Genomic DNA, 27,845 nt, shown 5'->3' with positions numbered 1-27,845 from the left:
CCCATTCTACCAGAGCCGTAGGTGCGTCCTGGGCTTTGCGGCACCGGGCTACGGCTCAGCAGGTGTGTCAGGCAGCTACGTGGTCTAGTCTGCACACTTTCACGAAGCACTATCAAGTGCATACCTATGCTTCGGCAGACGCCAGTCTAGGTAGGCGAGTCCTTCAGGTGGTGGTTGCCCACCTGTAAGAGGGGGCCGTTTTTCGGCTCTTTCGATTGAGGTATTCTTTTACCCACCCAGGGACTGCTCTTGGACGTCCCAATTGTCTGGGTCTCCCAATGGAGCGACAAAGAAAAAGGGAATTTTTTTTACTTACCGTAAATTCCTTTTCTTCTAGCTCCTATTGGGAGACCCAGCACCCGCCCCTGTGCCCTTCGGGCTGTTGTTCTTTTGTGTACACATGTTGTTCATGTTGAATTGTTCTTTTGGTTCATGGTCTTCAGTTCTCCGAACATCCTTCGGATTGAATTTACCCTAGACCAATTTATAAGTTTTCTCATTCCTGCTTTTGCACCAAAACTGAGGAGCCCGTGATCCACGGGAGGGTGTATAGGCAGAGGGGAGGGGTTACACTTTTTAATGTGTAATACTTTGTGTGGCCTCCAGAGGCAGAAGCTATACACCCAATTGTCTGGGTCTCCCAATAGGAGCTAGAAGAAAAGGAATTTACGGTAAGTAAACAAAATTCCCTTTTTTGTTCAATAAAGATATTCCGTTTTACATTTTGGCTTATACTCTTTTATATTCTTATTGGATTTTTTTGTGAGCGGTAATTGTATCTGCTCCGTTTAGTCCCCATGACTGAAAGCCAGTGCCACCCAGGAAGAAATAAGCTACGTTTTCTCCCTGTAGCCGCTCTTTCACTAAGGCGCCAGGAAGCAATAGAAGTTATTTACCAGCAGATTGACCCTATATGTGCAGATAAATGGCATTCCCCGACGTGGGAATATGTAATCAATAAATACCTTAGTGCTTTTATATTATTTGTATTTTTTTTATTTTTCTTATTACAATACTTTTACAATTTTTACTCTGGCCATTATACCTACAATTAAGCTCCTACCGACTTTTCTGAGCCACCATCAAATGCACACAGACAGCCGTAGACTGGCTTTGAATACAGGAGACCTCTTTAGGCATACTCTCATCTGGGCAAAGGTCGTTGTGAAGGAAGGGGGTGGAGGCGAGCTGTGAACACCAACTATTGTGAGTGGTGAATCCTGTATCCTGTATTATCTTCTGTTTATAAAGGTGTTATCTAGTCATTGTAATCCTGACTGGGATGATAATAACTGCTGAAAAGTCATTATTCAGACTAGGAAGTGAGAGTCTCGTATTGGGCTTGGTGGCCAGGAGGAAAAGATGCAATTTTGTTTTCTTTTTAATAAAGTGATTTGAAAAATGTCTTCTATAATTATTCGTTTTATTTACTCTAAAGCAAAGTTCCAGCTTTTCTGAATGTGGTGGACATCGCTGGACTTGTGAAAGGGGCCAGTGCGGGCCAAGGCTTGGGGAACGCTTTTCTGTCTCACATCAGTGCCTGCGATGGAATATTTCATCTTATGCGTAAGTAACTGCTAACACCAATGGTGCAGTGTGTGATTGACGGCTGACTTGTACCCTGTCCTTCTGCTTTCTTGTCTTTGTGTACTGGTGACCAGCATGTGACCAATGCAGTCAATCAGCACCTTGCCATGTACCAGTAGTTTGGCATATGATGCCTGCTATCACTGATTGGCTGCAGTGGTCACATGCTGACCGCCATTATACAAAGAGCAGGATCACCACTCGAGCTTGAATGATGGACCGGCAAATAAAAGAAAAGGTGACTAATACTTCTTTAATTTCTTTAAGTTGAATAACCTGTTTATTAAACTCTGGCCCTCCTCACTTTTTTTTTGCTAATGAATAGGACAGGTACATGATACCTGCTACTTGCACTCCTGCGCCAGCAGATACAGTACCAGTCAATAGTTTATACACACCTATTCATGCTATGGTTTTCCTTGTTCTTCTTGGAATGTGCACATTTTAGATTCAGACTGAAGGCAGCAAAACTACAAAGTAACATGTATAAAAACAAGGAGTAAAGAAAGACACATGATACAAACCAGAGTATGCGTCAAACCTTAGATTCTTTAGAACCCCCCCTTTTGTTTTGGTGATAGGTTTATTCCCCCTTGGCATTTTGTGAAGCAGCTTCATCAGACGGTCACCTGAAATGGTTTCCAATGAACAAATCTCCCTTGTCAAGAGTTCATCTTTGGAATCACCGTCCTTCAGAAAGTGTTTGCCACCATCAGCTGTGTTTTTTCAGAGACAGTATTGGTATACAGTTTCACTTTTGGTAAGAAACACTTAACGAAGTAAAAAGAAATGACAGTCCATCATTACTTCAAGATATGAAGATCAGTCAGTGTGGAAAATTGCTAGAACCTTGAAGGTATCTTCAAGTGCAGTGATGAAAACCATCAATTGTTATGATGAAACTTGCCCTCATAAGAACCTATCCAGGAAAGGAAGGCCAAGAATTACTTCTGCTGCAGAGGATAAGTTCATCAGCTACCAGCCTCAGGAACAGTACCCTTAGATAACAGCCTTCAGAAATGATGCAAAAACATCAAGTATCAGATCTCAACATCAGCTTTCTAAAGGAGAATGCAAGAAGCAGTCCTGTATTATTGAATTGCTGAATATAAGGCACTACTGAACACCACAAGCAAGAAACTTGTTTGGGCCAAGCAACACAATGACTGGACATCATATCAGTGGAAATCTGTGCTGTGGTCTCATGAGTAAATTTTAATTTTAGTTATCAAATGCCATGTCTTTGGGAGATGCAGAAATGGTGAGTGGATGGTTTCTACATGTGTGGTGTCCACGGTAAAGCATAGCGGGGATTGTGTGAAAGGATGGAGGGGACTTCGCTGGTGATACTTTTTGAGATTTATTCCAAGCTCAGGGCTCACTTACTCAGCATGACTATCATAGCATTCTGCAATGACATGCCATCACATCTAGTTTGCACTTAGTGAGATCATTTGGGTTAGATAAGGGCAATGACACAAACGCACCTCCAGGCTATGTAAGAGCTACATGATCAAGAAGAGGGATGGAGGCTGCGTCAGATGTATTGGCCTCCACAGTCACCCAACCTCAATCCAACTGAGATGTTGTAGGGAAATGACCTGAACAATCCTCCTCCAGGCTATGTAAGGGCTCCGTGACCAAGAAAGAGAGGGATGGAGACTGTGTCAGATGTCATGGCCTCCACAATCACCCAACCTCAATCCAACTGAGATGTTGTAGGGCAATGACCCAAACATATCTACAGGCTATGTAAGGGCTACGTGACCAAGAAGAAGAGGGATGGAGACTGCGTCAGATGTCATGGCCTCCACAATCACCCAACCTCAGTCCAACTGAGATGTTATAGGGCAATAACTCAAACACACCTCCAGGCTATGTAAGGGCTACATGACCAAGAAGAAGAGGGATGGAGGCTGCGTCAGATGTCATGGCCTCCACAATTACCCAACCTCAATGCAACTGAAATATTTTGGAAGACTTGGACACAGTGAAGGTAAAGCAGCCAACAAGTGCCCGACAGCTCGGGAAGCTCCTTCCACATGGTTGGAAGCCAATCCACTTGATGATCTGATGAAGCCTCTTAGAGAATATCATGGAGGTATAAAGCTGTCATCCGAGTGAAAGAGGGGTACTCTGAGTAATCTAAGGCTTAACACACAGTCTGGCTTATTTCACACTTGTGTCTTCTATTTACTCTCTTATACTGCGCCATTAACTACACAGCACTTTACAGACATCACCATCATCTTCACTGTCCCCATTGGGGCTCACATTCTAGATTTTTTTACACCTTGTTTTCATATTGATTTTGCTGCCTTTAGTCTGAATTTGCAATGTGCACATTCTAATAAGAACAAGGAAAACCAATGCATGAAGACGTATCGCCAAACACTGAAACTGTAGACAAGACGTGATGTCACAGCTCTGTTCCCCTCCCAAAATGTGCAAAGGAACAGAGCTGGATTACCCCTTTAAGCCGCAGACTTCAGTTGCTAACAATGGTCGATTATTCTCAACTAACGAACGTGCACTCAAGAAATACAACTTGTGCTTGGAAGAGCAAGCATGGAGGAAAGCGATAGAAGGGCTTTCATGAACTAATGTGGACAAATTCAAAGGACAAAATTATGGAGGTTTTGGAAAGAGATGTGATCACATTACCATGGTCAGACTACTTTTTCATTGACCAGTTGTAATGTCTTATCTCTTTTGCAGAGATTTTTTTTCATTATATGAAAAATAAGTTTTATTTGCAGAAACTGGAGAATCCCTTTAATGGGAGCGTAACGATCTATGGGATTGTGTATAGTAGACAACCCCTTTTACAGCATCTGCTTTGCCAAGCAGAATATTCTTGTTGATAGGGGAATTATGATTGCTCTTTGTTCAGCCATGCTGTGATTCTTAAAGGGGTTGTCCACTTTTTTTTTATTCTTAATGCATTTATATAAAGCAAAAAAATATTTTTTTTGTATTTGGGTTTCTTAAAGGTAATCTGTCAGCAAGTTTTAGCTACCTCATCTCAGAGCAGCATGACGTAGGCATAGAGGCCCTGAGTTCAATGATGTATCACTTCGATTAGTAGCTGCAGCCCTTCTGACACAGTGAAAGATTTGAGATTTTGCATGTAGCAGAGCTCTGAGCTGTTCCTACCCACACCAGGCTTTCTGTGTACATTTCCATAGACAGATGCTGCTAATCACAGAAGGGGAGGCAGAGTCAGACTATAAAGGTGGCTTTACACACTGCAACATCGCAAACGACATCGCTGTAACGTCACCGGTTTTGTGACGTTACAGCGACCTCCCCAGCGACATTGCAGTGTGTGAAACACATCAGCGACCTGGCCCCTGCTGTGAAGTTGCTGATCGCTACAAATCGTTCAGGACCATTCCTAGGTCCTTTGTTTCCCGCTGTGCAGCAAAGTCTGTGTGTAAAGGGGACTTTACAGCGACTTCCCTTTCAAAAAGCTGCTTTATAACGTCCCCAACAACCAGCTAGGTCGCTCTGCAGGTCCGGATCGCTGTTTCGTCGTTGGCCAGGTTTGCCTGTTTGACAGCTCACCAGAGACTTTGTAGCGATCCCGGCCAGGTTGGGATCGCTGGTGGGATCGCTAGAAAGTTTCAGTGTGTAAACCCAGCTTAACTCACATGCTGCTGAGACCCACTAATAATAAAGATAAGAGGTTTACGCTAACCTTGCAGGTAAACAAAAAAAGACTGTGAGATAACAGATACAGTTAGGTCCAGAAATATTTGGACAGTGACACAAGTTTTGTTATTTTAGCTGTTTACAAAAACATGTTCAGAAATACAATTATATATATAATATGGGCTGAAAGTGCACACTCCCAGCTGCAATATGACAGTTTTCACATCCAAATCGGAGAAAGGGTTTAGGAATCATAGCTCTGTAATGCATAGCCTCCTCTTTTTCAAGGGACCAAAAGTAATTGGACAAGGGACTCTAAGGGCTGCAATTAACTCTGAAGGCGTCTCCCTCGTTAACCTGTAATCAATGAAGTAGTTAAAAGGTCTGGGGTTGATTACAGGTGTGTGGTTTTGCATTTGGAAGCTGTTGCTGTGACCAGACAACATGCGGTCTAAGGAACTCTCAATTGAGGTGAAGCAGAACATCCTGAGGCTGAAAAAAAAGAAAAAATCCATCAGAGAGATAGCAGACATGCTTGGAGTAGCAAAATCAACAGTCGGGTACATTCTGAGAAAAAAGGAATTGACTGGTGAGCTTGGGAACTCAAAAAGGCCTGGGCGTCCACGGATGACAACAGTGGTGGATGATCGCCGCATACTTTCTTTGGTGAAAATGAACCCGTTCACAACATCAACTGAAGTCCAGAACACTCTCAGTGAAGTAGGTGTATCTGTCTCTAAGTCAACAGTAAAGAGAAGACTCCATGAAAGTAAATACAAAGGGTTCACATCTAGATGCAAACCATTCATCAATTCCAAAAATAGACAGGCCAGAGTTAAATTTGCTGAAAAACACCTCATGAAGCCAGCTCAGTTCTGGAAAAGTATTCTATGGACAGATGAGACAAAGATCAACCTGTACCAGAATGATGGGAAGAAAAAAGTTTGGAGAAGAAAGGGAACGGCACATAATCCAAGGCACACCACATCCTCTGTAAAACATGGTGGAGGCAACGTGATGGCATGGGCATGCATGGCTTTCAATGGCACTGGGTCACTTGTGTTTATTGATGACATAACAGCAGACAAGAGTAGCCGGATGAATTCTGAAGTGTACCGGGATATACTTTCAGCCCAGATTCAGCCAAATGCTGCAAAGTTGATCGGACGGCGCTTCATAGTACAGATGGACAATGACCCCAAGCATACAGCCAAAGCTACCCAGGAGTTCATGAGTGCAAAAAAGTGGAACATTCTGCAATGGCCAAGTCAATCACCAGATCTTAACCCAATTGAGCATGCATTTCACTTGCTCAAATCCAGACTTAAGACGGAAAGACCCACAAACAAGAAAGACCTGAAGGCTGCGGCTGTAAAGGCCTGGCAAAGCATTAAGAAGGAGGAAACCCAGCGTTTGGTGATGTCCATGGGTTCCAGACTTAAGGCAGTGATTGCCTCCAAAGGATTCGCAACAAAATATTGAAAATACAAATATTTTGTTTGGGTTTGGTTTATTTGTCCAATTACTTTTCACCTCCTAAAATGTGGAGTGTTTGTAAAGAAATGTGTACAATTCCTACAATTTCTATCAGATATTTTTGTTCAAACCTTCAAATTAAACGTTACAATCTGCACTTGAATTCTGTTTTAGAGGTTTCATTTCAAATCCAATGTGGTGGCATGCAGAGCCCAACTCGCGAAAATTGTGTCACTGTCCAAAGATTTCTGGACCTAACTGTAAAGGGCTGAAGTCTCTGTTTAAACACTTGCAGCATTCTGTCTTCAGGTTATATTGCAGAAATCTGCTGACAGTCCCTTTTAAAAATTTGATAAGTTTTGCTTCTACAGGCTCTTTATTTCTCTTTATATTCAAGTTTGATGTGGTCTGTGGCCATAAGTCAGCTGAGGAGCTAGGAAAAATGGATCATTCACACACCAGCTTTTCGCGCATGAGTACTATCCGTTTTTTTCATAAATGGCTCTTGCACCTATGGCAGTCTATAGGGCTGTTCACATGTCCGTCATTTTTTGCAGACCAAGTGGTCTATGCAAAATTACGTGGTCAACATGTCTGATAGTGAATTGTTGGCTCAAACTCCGCAATGAAAGTCTATGAAAACAATCGGACAGCCCTCTTGAGGCTATCCATGTGCTGTCAGTTTTGCACAGACTGATAGGAGAAGGTGGAGAATTTTTTCTGTTAATCATCAGTCAAAAAAACTGATCAAACTGATGAAAATTACTTATAAAACGCCATCTGTTTGTATCATATGTCAAAAAACCTGACGTTTGAATAAGACCAAATGAGTTAGAAACTCTTGGCCAGACCATCATTGTGAGCTCACTGATGGGCTCTCAGATAACTCATTCCGCAGCCAACAGTAGACAGTGCAACACAGAAACTATAAAAGGCAAATGGTGCAAAATTTGTAATGAATACAAATTGCAATCATAATTTTTAGCTCAAAATAGATGCATTTAAGTAAAAAAATGTACCCAAAAGCTATAAAATGCACACATCTGCATTGACCACATAAGCTGTGATTGTCTAGTAATGTGTTCCTGTCCGTAATGCTTTTATCTTTTTCTCCCCGTCGTCGTGGTCTGTCCCGGACAAGTCATTTACACCATAGAGCCGCTAAGTAGGGCTGTCCCTAATAATTACACAGCTCATACGGCATGAAGGTCCCAGCTGCTGATCCTGGCCGGCGATGGTGAACATGCCACTGTCAGGATGCACGGCTGTTCACGTTACATAATATGCACTATTAATAGCCAGATGGATTGGTCGGCACGGCTCGCAGAGGAACGCGACTTAATGTTCACCTCTTAAAGATCAGATTATGCAAAATGTCTTTAGACATCCATGAATCTGTCATTTCTAGATAGAGCAAGGTACTTAACAATCAGTTGCTAAATATATGGAGACATTCTGATTTTAGCTGTCAGAGGCCACGTTTATCTGCTGCTTGGTGACAGGAGACGTCCTGGGAGACCTCCCATCCAATAATTCTATAAACTCCATGCTGGGACACAATCATCATTGACTCGTCCGGGCTCCTTGCAGAAGGCGGAAAGTAAGACACTTTATAAGTAGGTTTTCATCACAGAAATTCTATGGCTAGGTTCACACACGTTGTTTTTGCAGCATTTTGTTGGTTTTTTTCATGCAACTAAGGCTAGTTTCACACTTGCGTTTTTTTCCTTTAGTCGCAATCCGCCGTTTTGGAAAACAGCGGAATCCGTTAACGGATTCTGCTGCTTTCCATAGACTTGTACGGACGCCGCATTGCGACTGATGGTCCTGCGTTGCATTCGCCGGCCGACGCTGCGTTGCATTCGCCGGCCGACGCTGCGTTGCATTCGCCGGCCGACGCTGCGTTGCATTCGCCGGCCGACGTTGTAGGGAGAAAGCAAAAATGCAGCAGTTTTTGCTGTATTTTTTGCTGTGTTTGGTAAATCTAACTTTATTAAAGGGAACCTGACAGATAATTTGTGTTCTAACCTAGTAGCAGTGTGTTGTAATATTGTGTAATGTGCATGTATAAAAATGTTTTATTTCTTATGTGTACCCTATGTAAATGAGCAGGGGCTCTAGCCCCATGGGCGTCGCATCGCCCTGTGGGCGTCGCATCGCCCTGTGGGCGTCGCATCGCCCTGTGGGCGTCGCATCGCCCTGTGGGCGTCGCATTGTCCTGTGGTCGCTTGCATGTTTTCTGTCGTATCACGCCCCTGTTGGTGTGATACCATGGACTTACTTGAGCAACGTCCTGTCACTCCTTGAGATTCCGCGTGTGCGCACTACCATTCCCGCAGCCTTGTTATCTGGGTGCTTGCTTCTCATCTTCAGACGCGCTCTGCGCATGACCGGAACCGCAGGAGTCCTCTGAGCATGTGCAGAGCGCGTCTGAAGACGAGAAGCAACCACCGGATACACACGCGGGATCTCAAGGAGCGATGGGACGTCCATGGGACTAGAGCCTCTGATCATTTACATAGGGTACACAAGTAATAAAACATATTTTTATGCATGCACATTACACAATATTACAACACACTGCTACTAGGTTAGAACACAAATATGACCTGACGGGTTCCCTTTAAACATGTACTGTACACACATTTCACATGTAATTTGCACCCAAAAAAGCTACAAAATCTTCATTTTAAATGCAGCGTTTTTACTACCAAAGGAGAAGGTTTTGTCAGCAGAAAAAAATGTTGCTTGTGAACATAGGTTCCCTCTAACCTTGTTAAGCTATCTCCAAGCTTGTCCCTTATAAGCTGCGGCCACCACCAGTGAGCCCCTATATACAGCATTTCAGAATACTGTATATAATTCTGTATATAAGAGCCCAGGCCGCTGTGTATAATGTAAAATACAGGTTTTATTATACTCACCTGCGGGGCAGTTGGATCCACTGGGCTTCGCTGCTCTCAGCCTCAGTCCCTCTCTTCTTTCCATCTCCATCATCCTTCATAGCTCCGTGTGGATGATGCATCCTACATCATCCACAGAGAGGCCGCCATTGCGCTCCTGCACACGTGTACTTTGAGGGCAGAGCAAAATACTGTAAAGCGTAGGTGTGAGGAAAAGATAAAGACCGCCGGCGCACTACAATACTTTGATCTGTCCTCAGCCATGCAGATCAAAGTGCTCGTGCGCAGGAACCGCAATGGAGGCCTCTGTGTGGATAACATAGGACATGTCATCTACAGGGAGCTGGTAAGGAGGATGATGACTGCACAGGATAGAAGAGGACTTGGCCCATTACACCCGACCGCCCCCTATATATAGAGTATAATAAAGGTGTTTTTTACGTTATACAGAGCGGCCTGGGCTCTTATATACAGCATTCTAGAACGCTGTATATGAGAGCTCACTGGTGGTGGCCGCAGGTTATTGGTGACAAATCCTTGTGACAGGTTCCCTTTAATACTTAGGGAAAATAAAACATGGAACGACATGCCACAATTTATAATGTCTCGTTCAACTCCAAAAACCAAGGAACGTTCAATTGTCAATTTCAATTCATCTAAAGGGCACGTTTAACCCATTAGTGAAATGTGATGTACATGTATGTCACATGTGAAACAAGTGTGCTGTGGGTTCCACTATTATATTACAGCTGACGTCTGCCTCTGCTTCTGGGGTCGGCAGTATCCACCGCGGCATATAAGCGTTTAGACACAAGGAGCGCCATCCCTGCAACGCTACCTGCTGGAGCATTCTGGGAACAACAGAATACGTGAAAGGCTGTGTGGGGACATAATAATGAATGGGAACTTTATTGGGACATAATGCGTGAAGGACTTTTTAGGGACATATTAATGTATGGGAAGTTTGTAGGGCCATAATGCATAGGGGACTTGTGTAAGTTTGTGGGGACATATTAGTTCATGCGGGACTTGGGGAACACCTTACTGTGTGGCGAACTTTGGGGACATTGTACTGCTTGAGGGGCATTGTGTGATCAACTTAATGCGTGGAAGGAGTCGTGGGGACATCATAATGTATGAGGGACATCACTGTTTGGTGGACATTGTGGGAATATCATTGCTTGGGAGACTTTGTGGGAATATCATTGCTGGGGAGACTTTGTGGGAATACCATTGCTTGGGAGACTTTGTGGGAATATCATTGCTTCGGAGACTTTGTGGGAATACCATTGCTTGGGAGACTTTGTGGGAATATCATTGCTTCGGAGACTTTGTGGGAATATCATTGCTGGGGAGACTTTGTGGGAATATCATTGCTTCGGAGACTTTGTGGGAATACCATTGCTTGGGAGACTTTGTGGGAATATCATTGCTTGGGAGACTTTGTGGGAATATCATTGCTTGGGAGACTTTGTGGGAATATCATTGCTTGGGAGACATTGTGGGAATATCATTGCTTGGGAGACTTTGTGGGAATACCATTGCTTGGGAGACTTTGTGGGAATATCATTGCTTGGGAGACTTTGTGGGAATACCATTGCTTGGGAGACTTTGTGGGAATATCATTGCTTCGGAGACTTTTTGGGAATATCATTGCTTGGGAGACTTTGTGGGAATATCATTGCTTGGGAGACTTTGTGGGAATATTATTGCTTGGGAGACTTTGTGGGAATATTATTGCTTGGAGGACTTTGGAGAAAACATACTTTGGGGCTTTGTAGGGCATCATACTGAGTGAAGGGCTGTTCGGGGACATCATACTGCACGGGGGGCTGTGTGAGGACATCTTACTGCATGGGGGCTTTATGGGGACATTAAACTGAGGGGGCATCATACTGCATGGGGGACTATGTGGGGTCATCATACTGCAGGGGGTTGGGTGGGGTTATCATACTGCATGGGGGATGTGTGGGGTTATCCTACTGTATGGGGGCTGTGTGGGGTCATCATACTTTATTGGGGGCTGTGTGGGCTCATCATAGTTCATGGGGGGGCAGTGTGGGGTCATCATACTGCATGTGGTGCTTTTTGGGGGATCATGCTGAGTGAAGGACTTTGTGAGGTCATTATAATGCATGGGGGCTATGTGGGGTGATCATACTGTATGGGTTGCTTTATGGGGGCATCATGCTGAGTGAAGGATTTTGTAGGGTCATTATTATACTGCATGGGGGCTATGTGGGGTGATCATACTGCATGGGGGCTATGTGGGGTGATCATACTGCATGGGGGGGCTATGTGGGGTGATCATACTGCATGGGGGGCTATGTGGGATCATCATACTGTAGGGCTGGGGCTGTGCTATTCTGCATGGGTAGCTGTGTGGGGACATCATCATACTGTTTGAGGGGCTGTGTGGGGACATCATCATACTGTTTGAGGGGCTGTGTGGGGACATCATGCTATATGGAAGCATAATTTTATGGTGTTGGCAGGGCTTGAGCAAGGCACAGTGACTGAATAACAGGATCAGGAGATTCACTGGTTTTCATAGTCTTTATAAGAAGCAGTATATTACAGTGCCTACAAGTAGTCTTCAACCCCCTGCAGATTTAGCAGGTTTGATAAGATGCAAATAAGTAAGAGCCTGCAAACTTCAAACAAGAGCAGGATTTATTAACAGATGCATAAATCTTACAAACCAACAAGTTATGTTGCTCAGTTAAATTTTAATAAATTTTCAACATAAAAGTGTGGGTCAATTATTATTCAACCCCTAGGTTTAATATTTTGTGGAATAACCCTTGTTTGCAATTACAGCTAATAATCGTTTTTATAAGACCTGACCAGGCCGGCACAGGTCTCTGGAGTTATCTTGGCCCACTCCTCCATGCAGATCTTCTCCAAGTTATCTAGGTTCTTTGGGTGTCTCATGTGGACTTTAATCTTGAGCTCCTTCCACAAGTTTTCAATTGGGTTAAGGTCAGGAGACTGACTAGGCCACTGCAACACCTTGATTTTTTCCCTCTTGAACCAGGCCTTGGTTTTCTTGGCTGTGTGCTTTGGGTCGTTGTCTTGTTGGAAGATGAAATGACGACCCATCTTAAGATCCTTGATGGAGGAGCGGAGGTTCTTGGCCAAAATCTCCAGGTAGGCCGTGCTATCCATCTTCCCATGGATGCGGACCAGATGGCCAGGCCCCTTGGCTGAGAAACAGCCCCACAGCATGATGCTGCCACCACCATGCTTGACTGTAGGGATGGTATTCTTGGGGTCGTATGCAGTGCCATCCAGTCTCCAAACGTCACGTGTGTGGTTGGCACCAAAGATCTCGATCTTGGTCTCATCAGACCAGAGAACCTTGAACCAGTCTGTCTGAGTCCTCCAAGTGATCATGAGCAAACTGTAGACGAGCCTTGACATGACGCTTTGAAAGTAAAGGTACCTTACGGGCTCGTCTGGAACGGAGACCATTACGGTGGAGTACGTTGCTTATGGTATTGACTGAAACCAATGTCCCCACTGCCATAAGATCTTCCCGGAGCTCCTTCCTTGTTGTCCTTGGGTTAGCCTTGACTCTTCGGACAAGCCTGGCCTCGGCACGGGTGGAAACTTTCAAAGGCTGTCCAGGCCGTGGAAGGCTAACAGTAGTTCCATAAGCCTTCCACTTCCGGATGATGCTCCCAACAGTGGAGACAGGGAGGCCCAACTCCTTGGAAAGGGTTTTGTACCCCTTGCCAGCCTTGTGACCCTCCACGATCTTGTCTCTGATGGCCTTGGAATGCTCCTTTGTCTTTCCCATGTTGACCAAGTATGAGTGCTGTTCACAAGTTTGGGGAGGGTCTTAATTAGTCAGAAAAGGCTGGAAAAAAAGATAATTAATCCAAACATGTGAAGCTCATTGTTCTTTGTGCCTGAAATACTTCTTAATACTTTAGGGGAACCAAACAGAATTCTGGTGGTTTGAGGGGTTGAATAATAAATGACCCTCTGAATAAACTTTTCACAATTTAAAAAAAAAAAAAAAAAGAAATAACATTCTTTTTTGCTGCATTTCACACTTCCAGGCTGATCTACAGTCCAAATGTCACAATGCCAAGTTAATTCCCAATGTGTAAACCTGCTAAATCTGCAGGGGGTTGAATACTACTTGTAGGCACTGTATATGGTGCTGATTAGCTCACACAGTAAAGGCCCCGTCACACTAAGCAACATCGCTGCTAACGAACAACTTTTGTGACGTTGCTAGCGATGTTGCTGTGTGTGACATCCAGCAACAACCTGGCCCCTGCTGTGAGGTCGTTGGTTGTTGCTGAATGTCCTGGGCCATTTTTTAGTTGTTGCTGTCCCGCTGTGAAGCACAGATCGCTGTGTGTGACAGCGAGACAGCAACAACTAAATGTTCAGGCAGCAGGAGCCGGCTTCTGCGGAGGCTGGTATCCAATGTAAACATCGGGTAACCAAGAAGCCCTGTCCCTGGTTACCCGATATTTACCTTTGTTACCAGCCTCCGCCGCTCTCACTGTCAGTGCCGGCTCCTGCTCTGTGCACATGTAGCTGCAGCACACATCGGGTTAATTAACCCGATGTGTGCTGTAACTAGGAGAGCAAGGAGCCAGCGCTAAGCATTGTGCGCTGCTCCCTGCTCTGTGCACATTTAGCTGCAGCGCACATCGGGTTAATTAACCCGATGTGTGCTGTAACTAGGAGAGCAAGGAGCCAGCGCTCAGTGTGCGCTGCTCCCTGCTCTCTGCACGTGTAGCTCCGTGCGGTGGTAACCAAGGTAAATATCGGGTTGGTTACCCGATATTTACCTTAGTTACCAAGCGCAGCATCTTCCACGCGGCGCTGGGGGCTGGTCACTGGTTGCTGGTGACAGCTCACCAGCAACTCGTGTAGCCACGCTCCAGCGATCCCTGCCAGGTCAGGTTGCTGGTGGGATCGCTGGAGCGTCGCAGTGTGACATCTCACCAGCAACCTCCTAGCAACTTACCAGCGATCCCTATCGTTGTTGGGATCGCTGGTAAGTTGCTTAGTGTGACTGGACCTTTAGAATACAGGTTACAATAATCCCTATCGTCTCATGTGTCATCAGTAGCAGCGAGTCACCATACTATTCTGATTAAATGTTAAGTGATGGAAATTAATATATAATAATTAATTTCTACCTTTTGGTTCGGCCTCCACAACAGTGATGGTCTCTGATGTGGCCCCTTGGGATAATTAATTGCCCCCCCCCCCCCCCGATCATCCTTCTCTATGGCAGATGCAGGTTGTTGTGCGGTGCGGTGCTCAGACTCCGAGCGCTCCTCGCTTTCAGATGATTTCAATGCTATCTTTATTTAGTTTGTCGGGAAGAGATTTACAGTAGTGGCAGTTATGAAATGATTGTTGCTTTCTTTATATCCTATTTTCTCCCTAGGGGCTGCCATGCAGTGCCGGTTCCTTCACTATAATATAGTGTCTTACTTTATCAAAGCCTTTATATTAAGAATTGCGTGACTGTAAGCCGATGGTGGGGATTTTTTTTATGGTTCTTTTTTTCTTGCTCATTTTTTTTTTGTTAAATCGATGTATGGAAAATAGACTAAGTTTGTGAATTTTTTTGCACTGACTTCATTTGTGAAAGAAATGGGTAAAAACATGATAGAGGTTTGTACACAATAGACATTTATGATCGAGCCACAGGATAGGTAATAAGTGTCTGATCGCTGGCATCCTCGCCATTCACTAGAACCTAAGATGTAGTGAAAAATGTGCATCTTTATTCAGTGTCTATGGGGTTGATGCAAACACCTGAAGCAGTCTGGTTGAGTTTTACTGCTTCCTTGACCATTTTCATTATCAGTAGGACCACCAGCGATCACACATTAATCTGTGGATGACAATGACATTCCCTGTCCGTATGCGCCATTAAGACATATGGCTGCCCTAAGCCCCCCCTACACTTTAGCTGTTGACCAAAGTATGGTTTGGGTGGCAGCTATCTTGCCCAACTCTCCCATTCACAGGAGCCCTTTTCTAATTGCAAATGTCACCTCAAACTAAGGGGTACTGTGCACGTTGCGACATCGCTACTGCGATATCGTCGGGGTCAAATCGAAAGTGATGCACATCCGGCGTCGGTAACGACGTCGCAACGTGTAAAGCCTAGATGCACCGATAAACGATCGCAAAAGCGTCGTAAATCGGTGATCTGTGTAGCGTTGGACATGTTCATAATGTCGCATCAATAGGAGATATGATGTTGTTCCTCGTTCCTGCGGCAGCACACATCACTGCGTGTGTAGCCGCAGGAGCGAGGAACATCTCCTTACCTGCCTCCACCGGCTATGCAGAAGGAAGGAGGTGGGCGGGATGTTTATGTCCCGCTCATCTCCGCCCCTCCGCTTCTATTGACCGCCTGCCGTATGACGTCGCTGTGACGCCGCACGACCCGCCCCCTTAGGAAGGAGGCGGGTCACCGGCCAGAGCGACGTCGCAGGTAAGTGCGTGTGAAGCTGCCGTAGCGATAATGTTCGCTACGGCAGCTATCACAAGATATCGCATGTGCGACGGGGGCGGGTACTATCGCGCTCGGCATCGCTAGCATCGGCTAGTGATGTCACAGCGTGCAAAGTACCCCTAAAGGGGCATTTGCAGAAATTCTTCATTGTGGTTGAAACTTTTTTTCCCTTGTGTGATATTTACCAATCATAAGCAGGAGGCATCACACAGGCGTAAAAAAAAAAGCACACCCAGAAAGAGAACGTCAGACCTGGCTTTCTCTGTGTGAGACATGTAATGACAGACAGCTCTACTATTCTCATTGATCTCTTTGCCAGCATCTGTTGTGATAACAAGCAGGAGAGGGCAATACTGCAGAACTGTGTGCATTTACAAACACCTCTTGCAGCACTTCTCTCACAGCACTGTCAGCTCTGTTCTATTCCCCTTACCCCTGTGTCTTTAGGCTATACCCCCTTGTAAAGACCATAAAATGTTGTACCAAACAAAAAGTCCTATAGCTATTGAATCATGGAAGGTTCAAAAATAAATTTAGGGTGGAGGCAACCTCCCCTCCCTCCACCCTTAGATGAGCAACAGGAGTAGAATAAGACCAAAAACTGGCCACTGCTGACCTGATGCTAGGTCCTTTTAGAGGTAGCTGGCTTTTCTGAGAACAGGTCTAGCTGGCGTTATCTTTTTAGTACATTTATAGATACAAAACCTCTTTTATCCATTTTGAGATGATCCTTTGGATAGATTTTCTTGGAAGGACCCCAATGAAAATGAGTATTTAAATAATCCTGAGTGCAGATATTAACGCAAATCAATGTATCCAAGTGTCTTCACACCAGGTCATCCGGCCATACCTGCATACATTACTTTTCTCACATCCTTATGTCTTGATGTATGTGCTCGGCTCCCGTCGTTAGCTTAGCTCGGTGATTTGCATAATTTCTTCTTGGTGGGATAGTTGACATTTATTAGGACACCAATAGAGCCTAAATGTTTTCAGAAAGGGAGCTCGAAAATGATTTACTGCCCAAATGTTCAAACTCTCGCAGGCCATTCTCAGTGTCATCAGACATGTCTCAATGGAGTCGCCGGTGTGACGGCTCCTTAGTGCACGGATCTGCCATTTCCTATACCAGAAGCCTTCCGAATATGAATATAGGATCGCTGGACCTAAAATCTGCAACTAAGCCAATATGATGCACAATTGTGTATATATGTATATATATATTCATCATGACGATCTTTGGAACTGGAATTCTGTGAGAATACGCAGTGATCAGGAGAGCAGACATATTTTTCTAGACTTTGTCAGCCTCAGCTCATCTTAAAGTTGTTTCTTAACAGCAAAAATAGATTATAATTATACCTAACTGCACAGCAAATGGAGGTCTAATATATACCTATAGGCTGAGCTTTCCTTTAATGATTGAAGGTTTAGCGCTCATTTAGGCTCTGTGCGCACTGGGAAATGGAATTTTCTTGAGAAAATTCCGCATCCTCTCAAAGATTACCGCACCCGCGGTAAAAACCCGCGGGAAACCGCACCCGAAAACCGCATGCGGTTTGCCGCGGTTTGCCGCGGCTTTACCGCGGTATTGTTCGCGGTATTGCCGCGGTTTTGCCGCGTGCGGGTTGGGATGTGCTTTATTGCATTCAATGCAATAAAGCACATTGAAGAAAAAAAAAAAAAAAAAAATACATTTAATTCTGATAGTAGATAGAGGGATAGATAGATAGACAGACAGAGGGATAGATAGATAGAGGGATAGACAGATCGCTGCATTTCCCACGGTCGGCAGTGAGTTCACATTACCGGCCGTGGGAAATGACCGGTAATTACCTCTGCTGTCTGCTGCATTCAGCCTGTGTCTGTGACAGTCGCGGCTGAATGGAAGCAGTGCAGGACGCAGGAGCCGGAGCTGTGTGGATTACGCCGGAGCTTTGTTTGGGAGGGGTTAATAAAATGGTGAACGAGGCTTGTTGGTTTTATTTAAAATAAAGGATTTTTGGTGTCTGTGTTTTTTTCACTTTACTTACGGGTTGATCATGTCAGCTGTCACATAGACGCTGCCATGATCAAGCCTGGGGTTAATGGCGGTGGTCCCCCATCACCATTAACCCCTTGTATTACCTTGCCACCACTGCTACACGGTGGCAAGAAGAGCCGAGGACACGCCGGCAGTGCCGCATATAGCATGCGACAGTGCCGGGGCAGCTGCGGCTGATATTCTCGGCTGCCGGAGGGGGAGTGAGGCGGGGGACATTACCCCTGCCCCTCTCCCTCCCAAGCCTGAGGATACCGGGCCGCCGCTGTGTGCTTACCTCGGCTAGACGGTAAATATGCAGCGGAGCCCACGTTCTTTTTTTCCTATATTTCCGTTTTCTTTCTATGTGTGTTCTATGTGTCTGTGTCTATGTGATCTGTGTCTGTGATGTCTGTGTGTGTGATCTGTGTGTGTGTTTACTCTGCACGGCTTCCTCTTCCTGTAATGACATCACTTCCCTGCAAAACCGCAAGCAAGTGATGCACATTACCGGAGGTAAACCGCAAAATACCGCAGGGAATAACGCAGGAAAACGCAGTGAACCGCACAGAATTTGCTGCCTGCGTTATTCCCTGCGGGATTTCATGATTAACATTGAGTCAATGGAGTGAAATCCCGCAGCGACGTGCGGAAAAGAAGTGACATGCACTTGTTTTTGCTGCGGGATTCCCGCAGCAAAACATGCAGCTGTCAAATTCCGCCCAGTGCGCACAGGATTTTTTTTCTCCATAGGATTTGCTGGTGATTCACTGCAGAGATGTTATGAACATTTTCTGCAGCGAAACATGCAGCAAATCCGCGGCAAAATCCGCGAAAAATCCGGTAAGTGCGCACATAGCCTTACACTTTTGTATTACGGATCAGTATTAATTTCATTTATTCCCCCCATAAAAAATAGAGTACCAGTGCATTTCATTGATTTTATTAGCGTGGCTTAGCTTACCTTTGTTTTTTTTTAATTCCTTCCTTCCTTCCTTCCTTCCCTCCTTCTTTCTTTCTTTCTTTCTTTCTTTCTTTCTTTCTTTCTTTCTTTCTTTCTCCCTCCCTCCCTCCCTCCCTCCCTCTTTCTTTCTTTCTTTCTTTCTCTCTCCCTCCCTCCCTCCCTCCCTCCCTCTTTCTTTCTTTCTTTCTTTCTTTCTTTCTTTCTTTCTTTCTTTCTTTCTTTCTTTCTTTCTTTCTTTCTTTCTTTCTTTCTTTCTTCCTTCCTTCCTTCCTTCCTTCCTTCCTTCCTTCCTTCCTTCCTTCCTTCCTTCCTTCCTTCCTCCCTCCCTCCCTCCCTCCCTCTTTCTTTCTTTCTTTCTTTCTTTCTTTCTTTCTTTCTTTCTTTCTTTCTTTCTTTCTTTCTTTCTTTCTTTCTTTCTTCCTTCCTTCCTTCCTTCCTTCCTTCCTTCCTTCCTTCCTTCCTTCCTTCCTTCCTTCCTTCCTTCCTTCCTTCCTTCCTTCCTTCTCTCATGTTCCAAGAGATCTGTATCGCTACTCTTTTTAGCCCATTAAAGTGTGTGGTTTCTGTTGAAAAATGTTCCCTGTTTGCATAATTCACTAATGTGTCCTATGTTTTATCATCTGGAGGAGATGGAAGAAAAGGGTTAATCCGCGCTGACAGAAGATCATCACTGAAGAACAATGGGGATTAAGACATCACATTTTATTGTTCTATGCGATTCGGAGCTGTATACCCCTTCTTCAGCAACAAAATCAATAATGTACATTACAGGTCATATACATTATTGCCTTTTTTCCTCCTGAAGAAGGGGTTACACAGCTCCGAAACGTGTAGAACAATAAAATCTGATGTCTTAAGCCCCATTGACCTTCAGTGATCATCTTCTGGCAGCGCGGATTAACCCTTTTCTTTCATCTCCAACGCTTTCTTCCTGGGTTCTGCAGCAGCCTTCCTCAACACATGGTTATAGTGGTTATGTCTATTAAGCTGGGTTTACACACTGCAACATCGCAAACGACATCGCTGTAACGTCACCGTTTTGTGACGTTACAGCGACCTCCCCAGCGACATTGCAGTGTGTGAAACCTATCAGCGACCTGGCCCCTGCTGTGAAGTTGTAATCGCTACAAATCATTCAGGACCATTTTTAGCTAATGAAGGCAATAGCGCAATCAGCTGAGCTGTCACTGAGGTTACCTGGATCCAGCGGTGGATGCAGCGGTGGCCGCGGGTAACATCAGTGACAGCTCAGCTGATCGCGCTACTCACCGCCGCTCCGGTCAGCTCCACAATGAGGTGAGTAGCGCGATCAGCTGAGCTGTCACTGAGGTTACCCGCGGCTACCGCTGCATCCACCGCTGGATCCAGGTAACCTCAGTGACAGCTCAGCTGATTGCGCTATTGCCTTCATTAGCTGCGTGGAGGTGACCAGAGCGGCTGTGTCTTCTGCTGCTCCTGTCACCTGCATGCAGCAGAGCTGGACGCGACGCTGGAGGACCGTGGATTACGCCGGACATGGAGGGCTTTGTTGTGGGTAATAAATTGGTAATGAGGGAATGTGTTTGTGTTTTTTATTTCTAATAAAGGATTTTTCGGGTGTGTGTGTTTATTTACTGTAATTTACAGATTAATCATGGAGGGTGTCTCATAGACGCCTGACATGATTAATCTAGGACTTATTGGCAGCTATGGGCTGCCAATAACTCCTTATTACCCCGATTTGCCAACGCACCAGGGCAAATCGGGAAGAGCCGGGTACAGTCCCAGAACTGTCGCATCTAATGTATGCGGCAATTCTGGGCGTCTGCTGGCTGATATTGTTAGGCTGGGGGGCTCCCCATAACGTGGGGCTCCCCATCCTGAGAATACCAGCCTGCAGCCGTATGGCTTTATCTGGCTGGTATTAAAATAGGGGGGACCGCACACCGGATTTTTTAATTATTTATTTATTTGTTTTACTGCACAGTATAGACATGCCCACCGGCTGCTGTGATTGGGTGCAGTGACACAGCTGTCACTCAGCGTGTGGGCGTGTCTCACTGCAACCAATCACATTTGCCTGTGGGCGGGGAAAGCAGGGAATACGAGATTGTTTAATGGGCGGCCGGCTTTTTCAAAACAGTAAAAGCCGCCGGAGCAGTGTAAACGCCGTGCAGCGCCGGTGATCGGGGATCGGTGAGTATGAGAGAGGGGGGGAAATCACCAGCAAATGAGGTGAGTAACGCGATCAGCTGAGCTGTCACTGAGGTTACCCGCGGCCACCGCTGGATCCAGGTAACCTCAATGACAGCTCAGCCGATCACACGGCTGTCTTCATTAGCTGCGTGGAGGTGACAGGAGCGGCTGTGTCTTCTGCTGCTCCTGACACCTGCATGCAGCAGAGCTGGATGCGACGCTGGAGGACCGTGGATTACGCCGGACATGGAGGGCTTTGTTGTGGGTAATAAATTGGTAATGAGGGAATGTGTTTGTGTTTTTTATTTCTAATAAAGGATTTTTCGGGTGTGTGTTTTTTAACTGTAATTTACAGATTAATCATGGAGGGTGTCTCGGGGAGACGCCTGACATGATTAATCTAGGACTTATTGGCAGCTATGGGCTGCCAATAACTCCTTATTACCACGATTTGCCAACGCACCAGGGCAAATCGGGAAGAGCCGGGTACAGTCCCAGAACTGTCGCATCTAATGTATGCAACAATTCTGGGCGTCTGCTGGCTGATATTGTTAGGCTGGGGGGCTCCCCATAACGTGGAGCTCCTCATCCTGAGAATACCAGCCTGCAGCCGTATGGCTTTATCTGGCTGGTATTAAAATAGGGGGGGACCGCACGCCGGATTTTTTAATTATTTATTTACACGGCACACAGACAGAACCGCGCAGCATTAAATGAAGTCGGGTGAAGTTCACCTGCTTTTTTGACACGTCCTCAACGACCAGCTAGTCGCTCTGCAGGTCCGGATCGCTGTTAGGTCGTTGGCCAGGTCTGCCTGTTTGACAGCTTACCAGAGACTTTGTAGCGATCCCGGCTAGGTTGAGATCGCAGGTTGGATCGCTAGAAAGTCTCAGTGTGTAATCCCAGCTTAACACCACCGCACCAGGTTAATGCACCTAATTAAATTCTTTCTGGTACCGCTGGATAAGACACTATTTGTACCCCCTTTCTATGTCATTTCAGTTTCACTACATGTTTTATCATCTGTATTGTGGCACGATTACAAAAACATTTTTAAAAACGTATACTTTAACAAAAAAAAACAAACAAGAAATACAGATGAAATTGGATGTAACACAGACCAAAAATAGACCGCAATATAGCAATCCAGGTTTTCACAATTTTGATTGAGCTTTAGACTTTAATAGAGTTGTGACTGCTGCTGTGAATGGTCTCCGGTTCAGTTCTATTCAGCAAAAGCAGTATATGGAGGATGTCCAAAAATTATAAGTGGAGTTAAAGGGAACCGGTCAAGTGCAATATGCACCCAGAACCACAAGCAGTTCTGGGTGCATATTGCTAATCCCTGTCTAACTGTCCCTGTATCTAGTAGCATAGATAAAGGGATCTTTAGAAAAAGTATTTCTAAAGATCCTTTATGATATGCTAATGAGCACAGAGACTAGTCGAAAGGGCGTTAGTTCCTGCGCTCATTCCACCGGTGTGTGCTAAAATGCTATTCAATGCCCATTGCCCAGGGTTATCGACACTGTCGCGCGTACCCGTGTCCATAGTCCCCACTTCCGACACAGGGTTTAGGCTCAGCGCGCATGATCAGAAGTCTCGGCCCTTCCGATCATGCGCACTAGACTTCTCTGAAGCCGGGATGCGTACACCCGGTTATATAATGCGCCTGACCGGAAGTGCCGGGGAAGCGCAATGAGTCTGAACTGGGCATCTAAGGCGGTGACAACGGACACAGGTACATGTGTCACCACCGATGATGCTGGGCAAAGGGCATTAAATAGCATTGGGTGTGCTAACATGCTAAGAGGGTGGAATGAGCGCAGGAACTAACGTCCTTGTGACTAGTCCCTGCGCTTATTAGCATATCATAAAGGATCTTTAGAAATACTTTTTCTAAAGATCTCTTTATCTATGCTACTAGATACAGGGACAGTTATTATGCACCCAGAACTGCTTGTGGTTCTGGGTGCATATTGCACCTGATAGGTTCCCTTTAAACAAACAGTGTTCAGGCAGCCATATGACAAATGAGGTTCAGTATGGAGAAATGCATATTTTACAGGCAATGTATGAAGACCCGGCATTCTATGGAATACCTAGGGCAATGTATACAATCCCTGTCGTTTTTAGGCAAGTTATGAAATATCTGCGTTGTTCTATACTTTTCCTAGGCATTACATAAAATGTCTAGGTATTATAAAGAAAGACAAGAACTGCTCAGGCAAAGTCTGATATAATGCCCAGATTAGAAAAGTCTATAGTAACAAACAGTCAAAAAACTAATGAAAGAAGAAATCCTAAATGAACAACAGGAAATCTTTACTGGGAAAAACACAAAGAAACAGAAGTGTCATTCCTCACTATTAGTCTTTAGTAACAAACAGTCAAAAGCATGAAAGAAGAAATGCAAAATGAACAACAGGATATCTTTGCTGGGAAAAAAAAGTACCGTATTTTTCGCTTTATAAGACGCACCTGATTATAAGACGCACCCCCAAATTTGGTGAAGGAAAAGAGAATTTTTTTTAATAAATTGGGTCCGTCTTATAATGCCAGTGTCCGTCTAACAAATCATATGGGGTATATGTCCCTCATAGCCCCCTTAATCTGGATATGGCCCCCTTATATTGAATATAGCCCCCTTTTGCTGGCACACGTCCCCCAGTGATGCCACATGTCCCCCATTGCTGGCACATGTCCTCTATGACTGGCACATGGCCCCTATTGCTGCCCATGGCCCCCTGTGGCTGGCACACGGCCCCTGTGGTTGGCACACAGCCCCTATTGCTGCCCATGGTCCCCTGTGGCTGGCACACAGCCCCTATTGCTGCCCATGGCCCCCTGTGGTTTGCACACGGCCCCTATTGCTGCCCATGGCCCCCTGTGGTTTGCACACAGCCTCTATTGCTGCCCATCGCCCCCTGTGGATGGCGCACATCACTCTGTGTTTGATATGGCCCCCAGGCTGCTGCTTTTAGTAAAATAAACTCTTTCCTTACCTTCTCCAGCACTGTCCTCCCTCGTGTCTCCCGCCGTGCGGTTGAGCTCCTGCACTTCCTGGTTCTCGGTGCCGGTCATCTGATCGGCACAGCAGAGTGACATCTCTGCGTGCATGATCACAGCGGCAGGAGGGAGACACCGGAGACACGCTGGAGGAGGTAAGTAAAGAGTTTTTTATCTTACTATGGGCAGTAGCATGGGGGCCATATCTAACACAGGGGGGGGGCATGTGTCATCAAAGGGAAGCACAGGCACATATAATATGCGCCGATCCCCCAGCTCGTCACCGCGGTGCGGTTTCAGCACCACGGTGATGAACGGCGGCAGTGCATATTATATGAGCGGGAGCAGGAGCACTGCAGCCTTCCCCAGCTCACCAGCCTCCTACAGCCTCCAGCACCGCTCCAGAGCTGCCCCCACCTCCCCTGGACCCTGCAGTATATAATCCGTATATTCGGATTATAAGATGCACCCCCTACTTTCCCCCAAAATTTGGGGGAACAAAAGTGCGTCTTATAAAGCGAAAAATATGGTAATCAGAAGTGTCATTCCTGACTATTTGTTGCAACACGGGAGGCTAGAATGGCATTTTGAATTGCACTTCACTTTTATTTTTTTTTTACGCAAAGGCATTTGTTAGCTTGGCACTTAGTCTTGCACATAAACCTCAAAAGATTGGTTGCTAATGCTAAGGGCAACTGAGCCAGTTTCATATATCTGCTGCTGCCTGCTCTGTCCACCTACTTTTGGACGGGCCGCCCCTGTAGTATTCTACACTTCGCCTGTTTGTCATTTAGGCATTCTATAGAATGACTAGGAAATGTATGAACGTCTGATGTATTTCATACTTTGACAACCCATTTCCGTCATTGTATACATTGCCTAGGTATTCTATAGAATGCCTGTTTTTACACATTGCCGGTAACATATATATTTGCATCGGGGAACTAATATGTGGGCACCCTATGGTTTAGGAGGAAGGGGGTTGGGAGTAAAACAAGGAATGTCACTTGTAGAGAAGGATCTATGTGTACTTGTAGATCACAGCCTAGATAAGGGCATGCAATGTCAATCAGCGGCTTCTAAAACTTGCAGGATATTGTCATGTGTTATAGAAGGCAGGAATACATGGCATGGAACGTAATACTACCAGCGTTGCAATATGTTAGCATCACCTCATCTGGATGTAGTTCAGTAGCTCATCTTATGTAGTTCAGTTCTGGGTACCAGTTCATAGAAAGGAGGGCTTCAAAGGATACAAAGAGCCACAAAGCTGAGAAAGGGCATGAATGAGCTTCCATATGAGAAAAGATTAAAAGAATTATATGTATTTAGTCTTAAAAAAGAAATATCTAAGGGATGACTTGATTAATTTGTACAAAAAGTATTGTCAGAAGTGGTTTCATGTAAAACCCCCTCAAAATACAAGGGAGCACTCCCTCCATCTGGAGAAAAACAAGGTTTGCTCTATCTCCAGGGGATACAAGGCTTCCTTAGTATGAGAACTATTGAAAGGGAACCTGTCATGTGTAAAAGTGCTATTAACCTGCAGATATGGGGTTAATCTGCAGGTTAATAGCATTTGAAACCTGCCTGACTCCTACACATTAAACTCTGCTGCTGGGAGAAAATGAACATTAATCCTCCCGGCAGCATTCAGGCTTCAGTCATGGGGGAGGCGCTGGCGCAAGCTCAGTCACCGCTCTGTGTATGGAGAGCAGCTGCTATAACCGTGCCCCTGCATTGACTGACAGCCGCTCAGCATTAGGACCTGCTGTCAGTCAGTGCAGGGGGCGTGGTTACAGCCGTCGCTATCCATACCCAGTGCAGTGACTGAAGCGGCGCTGCCCCTATGACTAAACCCGAATACTGACAGGCGGAATAAAGTTAATTTCTGTCCAGCAGCGGGGTTCAATGTGCAGGCGACGGGCATACCGTATTTCAAATACTATTAGCCTGCAGATTAACCCCATGTGTGCACGTTAATAGCGTTTTTACATGTGAAAGGTTCCCTTTAATCTGTTGAATGGCGACCTCAGGAGCTGGTCACAGCAGGAATAGACAATTATTTACAAAAAGGCTTATATGTTTTTGTTTTTTTTTAAAAAATAACTAATACCTATGTAAGTATACAAAACGCTAGTTCTGAATGTTGATCCAGTTGATTGACACTCGGGAAGAGGAGGCAAAGATTAGATCTTTTGGGGCAGATTGCTTCATGCATTTTGGTTTTGTTATATACCTATCCCCTTTATCATCTTGCATTTCCTGGTTGAACTTGGTGGGCATCTGTTTTTTTTTTTTTTTTTGTGTTTTTTTCTTTTTCAACAGTACTATGGAGCTACGTCACGGTGATTTTTGCTGTAGTTTTGATACAACACTGTTTTCTCTGCTGCAGCTCTGCTAGTCCTTTCATTTATGTAGTTCTCGATATTCATGAGCTGCCTGTCAAATCCGTCTTTTAACACGCGCTGCACCCTCGGCCCAGGTCACTAGAGGGCGCCGCACTAAGATCACTGCTACAGCTGCATGACAGCAGTATCTGGCATTATAGCTTTAAAATTGCTGAGACTAGTTGTCCTTTCCTATTCACCTATGGCCAGTGCTCCCTATTACATAAACACCAGCAGACAGTCCTGGCTGCCAGTTATTTAGTTCACCTAGACCTGGTTACTCTAACTCATTGCTCCTGTTGAGCTACATTGTATATTTTGTCACCTCAATCTCTATTTTGACCACCCACTTGTTTAGTGATTTTGTCCCTTAGGCCTAGGACACACGGCGAGAAAAACAGTGCGAGTGGAATGCGATAAAAAAAATCATATTCCACTCGGACCAATATTACTCTATGGGGCCGCCCCCATGAGCAATTATTTTCTCAGCCCTAATTGGACCGAAAAAACAGTCGCAGCATGCTGTGAGTGCAATGCGATCCTGTTTCACTCGCACCCATTCAAGTTAATGGGCCGAGAGAAACATCGCATTGCTCTCGCGTTACACTGGCGTAATGCGAGAGCAGTGCGAGAATTGCAATAGCCGGCAACGGTGGAGATAAAAAATAAATCCCTTCCTCTCCTCCACAGCGCCGGCCCTCTGCTCCGTAGTGCCGGCCCCCCCACTGCCGCTGTTTTCTGATCGGATTGCAATCGCATGACACTTGGCTCCCGCTGCGAGCGTGAGCCAAGTGTCATGCAAGGACTCGCACATAACCCCATGTGGCCTCAGCCTTACGTCAACTCTTGGTGTTGATCCCGTGTGACAACTCTTCTTGCTGCCTTCTTGCTCCACCGGTCAGCAGCTGACTCTATTGCCCAGGGGTTCCTGTTGACATTCAGATCTCTGTCTAGGGGTTAAAGAATGAAGGCCAGAGCAATCCGTGGGATCTGTTAAATGGTCTAGCTTGCGTTAAGCCAGGCTTCCGTGAACCGTGCACTCTCCATTGATTGGCAATGTTTTGTTTTTGCACAGCTTGGGCAGAAATCTGTCAATTATTGGTGCAAACGAGGTTAGATAGGGCCCATTATAGAGAGAATTGGCAGCACTGTAGGCGATCGT

The 27,845-nt window shown here is 45.4% G+C and overlaps 1 protein-coding gene across 2 annotated transcripts in view; it reads left to right on the top strand.

Moving 5' to 3' along the window:
• Window positions 1–27,845, top strand: part of OLA1 (Obg like ATPase 1) — a 273,951-nt gene that overhangs the window by 27,493 nt on the left and 218,613 nt on the right. For both annotated transcript variants that reach the window (XM_075318875.1, XM_075318874.1), the window contains one exon: window positions 1,439–1,566. In XM_075318875.1, the coding sequence (XP_075174990.1) occupies window positions 1,439–1,566 (128 nt within the window). The remainder of the gene's footprint in view (window positions 1–1,438; window positions 1,567–27,845) is intronic.

The sequence above is a fragment of the Anomaloglossus baeobatrachus genome, chromosome 7, assembly GCF_048569485.1.
Source record: "Anomaloglossus baeobatrachus isolate aAnoBae1 chromosome 7, aAnoBae1.hap1, whole genome shotgun sequence".
NCBI lineage: Eukaryota > Metazoa > Chordata > Amphibia > Anura > Aromobatidae > Anomaloglossus > Anomaloglossus baeobatrachus.
Note: the sequence above shows the minus strand (reverse complement) of the source record. Positions and strands in the feature narration are given on the sequence as shown.